Raw genomic sequence first — 9,415 nt, 5'->3', positions numbered from 1 at the left:
TTTAAAATCACCGAATTTATTTCAAAATTTTCGAAAATGCAATAATTTTAACTGCACAGTCTGCACTATTAACACTTAAAGAGAAAAATTCCCACATTTGACCGATTTTGGGAAAAAATTACCTTTGTCCCACAGAGCCTAAATTTTCCCTAAAACCTTACCAAAATTTCCCGCGATGTGGGAAATTTCCCACACATTGGCAGCACTGCATGAAAGATCGAAAAAACCTCGTCGTCAGGGCCGGAAATAAGCACAGGACAATGGACATTGTCCAATATAATTTTAAAATGTCCCATAATCTTTTTAAAAACTAAGGGGGTCACTGGACATTTTGACCAATAAATTTTCCGAAGTTTTGATAGCTTGACTATGAAGATGCGACACTATTTATGCACATGCCAGTGGACAATGTCCAATAAATTTTCCAGACAAATAGGGGGGTCACTGGACACACGTCCTATAAGAAATTTTTCTTATTTCCGGCCCTGCTCGTCGTTAGATTTCCTCAGGGAGTCAGGGCCCACCCACTACCCACATCATATATCCAAGGTCAGACCTTGGTCATACACTCATACTCAAAAAAATTAAGAGTGAGAAAAAAACCACCAAAAGGTGGCAGCACTATGTGACGTTCAACCAAACTTTCCCGATCTTAAATATCCGCAGATATTTTAAATCCTGAAGATCCTGAAGTTTCATATTTAATTTTAATAGTTTTGGTTTAATACTTCAGCATATTTTAAATATGGCTTTGAATATAACACTAAATAACTCCTTTGACCATGAAGAAGAAGATATTTTAATAAAAACTACGCGGTATTTGTGGAAAATAGGAGGAATAAGCCAAGGCTTAAGTCCTAAACTGTCAAGTTTTTACGTGTACAAGTTTGAGAAATGCTAAATTATATTAATGATTCTTAAAGCTAATGCCTAATTAAATGTTGACAGCAAATCCATGCATAATATCGTCACTAGTTGGCCCCAAATTGAGCTTGGTCCTACCAAAAAGTTAGAAATGACAAACTGCCTATACTGCGGAGCAATTTGGAGCTCTGAAAATAGGCTCGTAAGAACTCGAGGGCGAGGCGGGCCGAAATTAACCAAATCCATCAGAGAGTTATTTAAACTGAGCAAAGCAAAGAGCCTAGCGATACTCTTAAAACGAAAAAGGAAGCTAAGAAACTACCAGGGGGCGAGAAATAAATTTGTATGAAATAGAAAGTGTCCACTAAACAGGGTTCATACAAACCTGGAAAACCGGGATAAATCAGGGAAATAAATAGTTGACAAAAACCTCAGGGAAAACTCAGGGAAATTTCGAATTTTTAGTAAAATTCAGGGAAATCAGGGAAATTTGCGTCAAGCAGGGGCCAAGTAATTAATAATTAGGCAACATACCCTCCATAGGATTAACATTACACTATACTTTGGAGGTTCATAACTCTGGTTATATTAGAGATACGGGGATGTCCTTTGATTATGTAATAGTCCTATTTACCCCTCCTCCTTCGTTAACATTTGCACCATAGGATACTCCATATACGTGGAAAACCTGAAAATTCAGGGAAGTATATGGGGAAAAACCTGGAAATCTCAGGGAAATTTGTTTTCCAAAAGTTGTATGAACCCTGACTAAAGTCCTATCTTTTAATAATTAATTTACTAGGTTCATACTTGCCTATTTTGCCATAAGAAAACGAAAATAGTCGGAAATCAAAAACTCTCAGCAGCAGCAGCAACGAGGCTAATACCTAGCGAGAGTAATGTTCCTAACCTGATAAATAAGACGTCAAAGTATGCTTAAACGAGGCAGAACTTACCTCGAAACTACCCAGTTTATTAAAACGAAGTGTACTTATAGTTTAGCTTCAACTCGTCGAGAAAAACGTAACTGGAAGAAAAAATTCAATCGCGGCTCAAAGATGTTCCAAGTTGAGGCTTCGACTAAATTATCACCAAAAATTCAAAATTTAAAAAGCCTGGCCTTTGAAAGCGAATCGTCATCGCAAACCACGTTAAACGCTTCAAATTCACCAATTTCTAAAAGAAAAATAAGGTTTAAAGATGTTTTGGCTTCTGAGCTCGGCAAAAATGCCTCGCCAAAGCCTCACACCTTGGCAGACTTCTTACAGTCAATAAAATAAAAATCAGGACAGTTTTTGATCCCCTTTTCCAAATTTTATTTATTGAACAAACATGATTTCAACCTGGCGTATTCAACATTAAAAAAAGGTGCTCGAAACGCCGCGTGGTTTGAGCTAAAATCAGCACCAATAAGAATAGGTTCATATCTTATTGCGGAAATAAGTTATAATTTTATGACCATAGAATATTTAAGTTGTTAATAACTTAATAAGAGATGTCGAATATTTTTGGGAAATTTTTTGGAAGGGGATTAAATAAATTAAATTTGTTCCGGATCATTTATTCACTCGGTAATATTAATCTTCCTATAAAAATAGAATCTATTAACACTTATATATTATTCATTTCTGTGGTAAATAAACAAGAATTTATTCTCTATAACGATAAAATTAATTAATAAGGCAAAAGTACTTTGTAAGAAATAGGGGAACGCGTACTACCTGGGGAAAAAGAGAATATTTAATAATAGAGGTGTGCGTTTAACCATTTCAATCGAATAATTCGATCGAATACCGAACCGAATAATTCGATTCGGTATTCGATAAGCCCATTTTCACTATTCGATTCGAATATCGAATACCGAACTGACTATTCGGTTAAAGTTCGACCACCATAAATTTTGGTCCTTGGCACTAGAGAGACCCACCTTATTTAAAAAAATCTTATCCCAATTTTATTTGTCTCCCATCAAAAACTACCAGCAAGTGCCTAGGAATATTTTAAGAAACACTTGACCACCAATGAGGAGAGGTATTTCGAAATTTAGGAGCTTCTAAATGTTCTTCTCCTTGCTTTGTATTGACTATTGGCGAATATTAGGGTTATTACCCGATTAACCGCGAATAGTTGGCCTAGTATTCGCGAATATTAGGGTTAAATATTCGCGAACACTAGGCTTAACTATTCGCGATTAATCGGGAAGGAAAAAAATTACCAAGGCCCAACTATTCGGTATTCGATTTGGAATAAACTATTCGATTCGATTCGGTATTTGATAAGGAAAATATTTTGGTATTCGATAACCGGTTCGATACCCAAAAAGTGGTATTCGCACACCCCTAATTTATAATAACCCTGGGAATAATTTTGTTTCGTTTCTTTACACTAAGAACTTGTAAAATAAAGGGTTTTACTTTTTTCGCGTTAAAACTATTAAAAGGGCCCGGGTTATACATCGTAAATTGAGCTTTGAGAGACGGCTCTCCTAGCGATATTATAATTAGGCACGTTAGATTGTTGTTGCTGCTGCTGATCAAGTTTGACTTGTTTAGATCGGACTAAGGCCTCCCGCAAGTTTCGTATCGTTACTTTCTGAAGTTCAACCTAGACAGGGGACGAGAAGTGCTCGATGATTTTACAACTTTTAAAGGATTTATTAGTACCTCGGCTTCGTAAAGGTCGAGTTTATTTTTAGCCAATCGTAACTCTTCATCGAGGCTCATTAATTGTTCAGCCTGTTCGTCAACTTGAATCATAAGTACTCGTTTTTGTTCTTGAAGGGATTGTTCTTGTACTTTTATTTCCTTAATGATTTCTTCTCTGGCTTCAATCTAGGAAAGAAGAAAATTAATCCGTCGTCATTCCTGGTACGCTTCCTAGCTGAGACTTACGTTTAGTCGCGTATTCGCTTCGCGTTTGGCCAATTCAGCCAGCTCTTCTTTCGAATCGAGAATCTCTCGTTCAAGCTCGACAATTTTCTCCTTGAAACGATTGCTAGTTTGCCGGGATATTTCCAACTTTGTTTCCACATTTTTCAAGGCGGTATCTTTCAATTCAACTTCCTTAGCCGAAGTTTCAAGATGAGTTTGAAGTTGCCCGACTAATACGTCCTTTGCCAAAGCCTAAGTTTAAGAAAAACAAAATTCGTAAACAACTCTGAGAATCTTCTTTTTTTCTTCGTATATATATTTACATTATCTTCGGCTCTTCGTAACTGTTCCTTCAACTGTTCAAAATCACTTTTCGATATCTTTTCCACGGAACTTTCAACTATTTCCTTGATATCCTTTTTAACGTCTTCAGTTTGTACGTTGACGTCTATAGACTTGGTTTCAGTCTGAGCCCAAGTACTTTGATGATACTTTTCAAGCGTAGGAACGTGGCGAGTCATTGTAGGCAGCAAATTCTCCGTTAAATCAGCTTGAGTGCAAACATCCCTCGATAATTTCATCGCGTTAATTGATTCTTCTTCTTCTTCACTCGCGTCAACCAATTCCCGACTACTACTCGAATGACCGTTGCACTGATCCGGCAATATCTTTCCGACACTTTTAATCGCCCATTCCGAATCATTATGATTATGATTATGACAAAGGCCTGGAGGCGGAGATTTCGGGGAGGCGGCGTCCTTTAATATAAACGAAGAGGGGGTTAATCGATTACGACTTACGAGGGATCAATCGTTCATCGTTTTATTTACCACTCTTGGTTGGGAGGCGTGGGTAAAAGCCAAATCTAGCGTATGACGATCACACTCCGCTTTTTGGATGGTTAGTTCGTAATTAAGGGTGGTGATTTGGGTTTCCAGATTGGCAATAATTCTATCTTTTTCTAGCAACTGAAAATTCAAATCTAAACTTTAGTGAGTCAGACACGCGCCAATGTAGTTTTTTTTCGAGGAACGCCGGTCAATTTGTAAAGCCAGGTTTTTTTAAGCCGCTGTTCTAATAAGACTTACTTCTAATTGAGCTTGTTCTCTCAGCCTTTGCAAATATCGAACTTCTTTGCGAAGTTGACCATCGGGCTTTTGAGAAGAAGAAGAAAGCGGCGGCGGAACAAGATCATCCTGCGAATTAGACAACGAGCCGCAACTAGAAGTCAAAAGAGAGCCACGCTGCCAAGAATAGATTAGCGAAAACGACTCAAAGTAAGTAATTTGAATCGAAATTAACGCTTAAAGGCTAAAAATAATTGGAAGACGATTGAATTACTCGCAAAATTCCTAGGCGCGACCTTATCTCTTCCGTTGGGGCTTGAGAATATTCGGCTAATGATTCACCCGAATGACTGAAAATGACGGATCAGCGTTTAAAATGAATTCTTACAATTAAGAAGACTTAATATAATTACGTTCTCGAAAAGGATCGAACAGGCCCAAACACCTGATCGGGAGTAAGCTCGCAAAATGTAACGCAATCGAGCTATAAAGAGGTAAAACAAGAGGTGGCGGTTGGTAATATTACTACTAATTAAAGGTTAGTTAATATTCACCTCCCAGTGACCAGTTGAACGAGCCTGATGCGTGATGTGAAGTAAGGCGTGAAGATCATGCCTCAAATTGGCATTTTGATCTCTTAAAAATCCATTTTCCACTTTAAGAGTCGATCTCTGTTGCGTCAGGTCTTCCATGGCCGACTCCATTTGCGTTTTTTCAATGACCATATCGCGAAAGTGTTCCTCGTATTCGTGTAAATGTAGCACCACTTCTTTCGTGGCTTTAGCCGATTTTCTCAGTCGCGATTCCATCAGAGAGATTCTCTTCCTCGTTTCGCGTTCGAGTTCAGTGGCGGTGTTGATAAGAACGTCATTCTGCTCTTCTAGTTGGGCTACGTAGCTCTCCAACACTCGCACTTTCTCCTGTTAAGTTAGAGCACCCAAATTTGTCAAAACGTGCTTAAAAGAAGTGTCTTAAAGTTCTCACGATGGAAATCACTCTCAAAAAATATACTCTCAAACTCTGGGGGGGGGGGGGGTTGATACCAGAAGGGGAATAATAATAGAAGAAGGATGACACTCTGTATCCTCTTAATACTTTAGTTATGTAACGTCATTCTTCCCAGGCTCAGTGTTCACCTTTTAGTTTGCTTTCCCGCTCATCAAACTAAGTTCAAATGGGCATCGCACCGTAAGGTGAATTCTATACATGTTTGGCACTAAATCCCCAGCAATCATCCCACAAACCTTGATTGTCTTGACGTGGGACAAAAATCCACAAGCGCATGCATGCGTCTTGCCAAATATTTAAACGCTAATAGAGTAATGATGAGGGAACTATTTATCGTGAATGTGATTCGGTTTAGTAACCTTGCTCTAAATGTTCCCATGTTGGGAAGAGTGACGTTACGCTTACCCCTCGTTGTGGTACACTTCTCTCGAAGAGAAGTATTATATACTTCTGGTGATACTTACTTTCAATTTAGTGGATTCGTCCCAACCAGTCTTTTCTATATATTTCAATTGCCTTTGATGCGAATCTACGAAGGCGCTAAACAAAACGTCGAGTGGAACTTCCTTATCCAACATTGGAGTGGACCAAGATATACTCGAATAATCCGAAAAATGGGAACTTTCACCCAAATGTAAGGAACCGTCTTCCGATAAAGTTCGTGACAGTTTTTCACCGTGGTGGTAAGAGAAATGACGCTTCCCTCGTACAGTTTTCGGAGTAGCCACTTTAAAGTCATTTTCCGTGCTACAGCTAGAACCACTTTCCGCTTCTTTCAATGACATTTTTTAAATAATGCCCGATTCCGATTTTCTTAAAAGTAAAAACACGCGAATCGCGCCGCGATTACAGACTCAGAGTTCACCACCAGAGAGATGAAATCAAATAAGTCACTTTAAAGCATCTGGAACGTATTCGAGATTAGTGGGCCTTATTTAATACTCATTTCTCTAGTGAATTGGTGGCAATACGATTGTAGGTCAACCGCGAAAAATCATGTCGATGTAGCACCCATCATTGGCATTCCCCTCACCTGAGGAGTCAGGCCGCGGTGGCCCCGTGGGCATGGATTCCTCCGTTTGATTGATCGTCCTAGGCTTACTTTGACGCGCGTTCCGTTATTTTGCGAATGAAACAATCGCGCATTATCACAGTTTAATTTAATTAATATAATTATTCGAAAAGAGTAAAAAAATCTAATTCTCTAAAACTCTGCGCTTAAAACTGTACAATAGAGGGCCGGGTAACAACCATAATAGACACGTGTCGAGGTGGCACTGGCCCCTTTAAGGAAACATCAACATTCACGCCGAGATAGAATCGTGAAATTATGGCCTGGGGCAACTTGTTTAACGGAGGGGGGGGGCGTACAGATCAACGTACCGTATCTCCATGGATGAAGGATGCGCGTGAGGAAATTTGTTTTCACTCTACAGGATAGGCAACTCCCTATCTCGGGCGACAGCTTATTCTGTATATACTCTGTTACAATATCGGTTGTCAGCACGCGCAAAGCTATTACTCTATGTAACGTAGCTTTGTACGTGCTGTCAAGAGACGAAAAACTTCAGGATCTTCAGGATTTAAAATATCCGCCAGTTTTTTAACTCGAGTGCACGGACCTCTAGGCCTTAGTTTCAAATACGTGTAGTAGGCTGTAGGCAATTTCACACGTATTTGAAACTAAAGCCTAGAGGTCCGTGCACTCGAGCTAAAAAACTCGCGGATATTTTAAATCCTGAAGATCCTGAAGTTTTTTGTCTCTTGACAGCACGTACAAAGCTACGTTCCATAGAGAAATATATTTGCGCGTGCTGACAACCGATGTTGTAACAGAGTATATACAGAATAAGCTGTCCCCCGAGATAGGGAGTTGCCTATCCTCTAGAGTGAAAACAAATTTCCCCACGCGCATTCTTTATCCATGGTATCTCTATGAACGTACCGCGAATAGACCCTTTCGACGTAAACAAGGGGGTATGTAACCCGCAGTAACGGGACATACGCGTCTTCTAGACAATCATGATCCACACGCAGGAGGTAAAACGCGGGACGGAAGGCAAAGTGTCTTTACCTCTTAGTTACATCGAAGTGGTATATAGCGAGGGTGTTCGACAGGCTTAAAAGCGGTTTATAAGATTCTACTACGGAACGACGTAAAGTAAGTATTCGTCTTCCTTTCCGGCTACGCAAGTTTTTTTTTGTAGGAACAGAGTGTTAGGAACGGAAATAAGTTGTTTTAACGAGAATCTAATCATCTTCTTGAAACCACAGGATAAGTTACTGTGACTGTCTGCAGCGGTTAGACCAGAGAATTGGCCATATGTCTAATCAGCGCCACTAGCGGATGGTCTGAAAACTACTGCCATAGAGTCTAGGTATATTTAAGCGGGTTTGCAGAATTTCCGTCAGATGGCGCGGCGTTCGAGCCACCTGGCGGAAATTAGCCTTATTCCTGATCAGCGCCACTAGCGGATGGTCTGAAAACTACTCCCATAGAGTCTAGGTATATTTAAGCGGGTTTGCAGAATTTCCGTCAGATGGCGCGGCGTTCGAGCCACCTGGCGGAAATTCTGCAAACCCGCTTAAATATACCTAGTCTCTATGGGAGTAGTTTTCAGACCATCCGCTAGTGGCGCTGATTAGACATATGGCCAATTCTGCAAACCCGCTTAAATATACCTAGACTCTATGGGAGTAGTTTTCAGACCATCCGCTAGTGGCGCTGATTAGACATATGGCCAATTTACTAATTTGTAAATTCTCTCTGGTTAGACCGGTAGTTTAGCTTTCATTTCCAGTGATGCCAGATTGAGGGATATTTCCCATATACATAGTTTACACGCAAGGAGGATTCATACCATTTGCAAAAGGAGACCAGGCAACTTAGAGTGTAAAATAGCAGACGATTTTACACTCTAAGTCGCTTGATATCCTTGTGTTAATGGTAGGAATCCTCCATGCCTGTAAACTATGTATCTAGGGAAATTTTCACCCCTGAAAACGGCAAAAAGGGAAATTCTACCAAAAATTTGCTAAATCTAGGGAAATTCCACGGGGAGAAATATTTTATTCAAAGCCAACAATTTCAACATAAAAAAATGGAAAACTTTCATCAAATTAACTTATTACGTTGGATTCACATTAGCTGGTAGCCCTGATACTGTTTTTAATATTTTCAAAACATTAAATTACCGAAATAAGTGACCTCATTACTAAAGACGATCAGTTAAGCAGACGAAAATACATTCCCTTAGTTGAGAAAATTACCACTAGAGTGGCGTTGCATCCACTAGATGGACTAGAAGTCTAGAATATAAGATCCAATTAACTATATCACGCGCTTGTGGCGCCATCCCGGTGCAACCAAGGGAAGTAAAAGAAAAGGCGGGAAATTTGACTGATTTCGAGAATACATGTATTTATACATTTCTTATCTAGGCTTCGAGATGGCGACACCATCGAGTGATAAACTTGGTCGCTGTCCGTCCGTCCCAATGTTTTCAAAAGTGTCCCACATACCCCAATAGGCAGGTGAACACAAAGGCCACTCTAGTTGTAATTTTTCTTAACTCAATGGCATCACTGTTCATTTCTTGATTTCCC

General features: G+C 39.6%; 2 protein-coding genes across 3 annotated transcripts; one reads left to right on the top strand and one right to left on the bottom strand.

Moving 5' to 3' along the window:
• The first annotated feature begins 613 nt into the window (after positions 1-613).
• LOC149658731 (uncharacterized) lies at positions 614-2,147 on the top strand. 2 transcript variants are annotated; one of them, XM_089844375.1, is made up of 4 exons: positions 614-879; positions 949-1,207; positions 1,694-1,794; positions 1,862-2,147. In XM_089844375.1, the coding sequence occupies exons 1-4, from the start codon at positions 746-748 to the stop codon at positions 2,142-2,144; spliced, it is 777 nt and encodes a 258-aa protein (XP_089700501.1). In that variant the 5' UTR covers positions 614-745; the 3' UTR covers positions 2,145-2,147. The 2 variants fall into 2 exon arrangements, with proteins under 2 accessions (XP_089700501.1, XP_089700500.1); XM_089844374.1 differs by having other exon boundaries at positions 617-879; positions 1,667-1,794.
• A 9-nt stretch (positions 2,148-2,156) lies between these two features.
• LOC149658730 (uncharacterized) lies at positions 2,157-7,132 on the bottom strand. The gene is made up of 10 exons (XM_089844373.1): positions 6,274-7,132; positions 5,356-5,721; positions 5,215-5,285; positions 5,076-5,151; positions 4,823-4,978; positions 4,565-4,702; positions 4,058-4,492; positions 3,756-3,986; positions 3,528-3,695; positions 2,157-3,468 (listed from the first exon to the last, which is right to left on the bottom strand). The coding sequence occupies exons 1-10, from the start codon at positions 6,592-6,594 to the stop codon at positions 3,313-3,315; spliced, it is 2,118 nt and encodes a 705-aa protein (XP_089700499.1). The 5' UTR covers positions 6,595-7,132; the 3' UTR covers positions 2,157-3,312.
• Positions 7,133-9,415: the final 2,283 nt, after the last annotated feature.

Source organism: Phalangium opilio, unplaced genomic scaffold (genome assembly GCF_054372755.1).
Source record: "Phalangium opilio isolate 3A_F unplaced genomic scaffold, DU_Popi_V2 ptg000075l_1, whole genome shotgun sequence".
NCBI classification, from domain to species: Eukaryota; Metazoa; Arthropoda; class Arachnida; order Opiliones; family Phalangiidae; genus Phalangium; species Phalangium opilio.
Note: the sequence above shows the minus strand (reverse complement) of the source record. Positions and strands in the feature narration are given on the sequence as shown.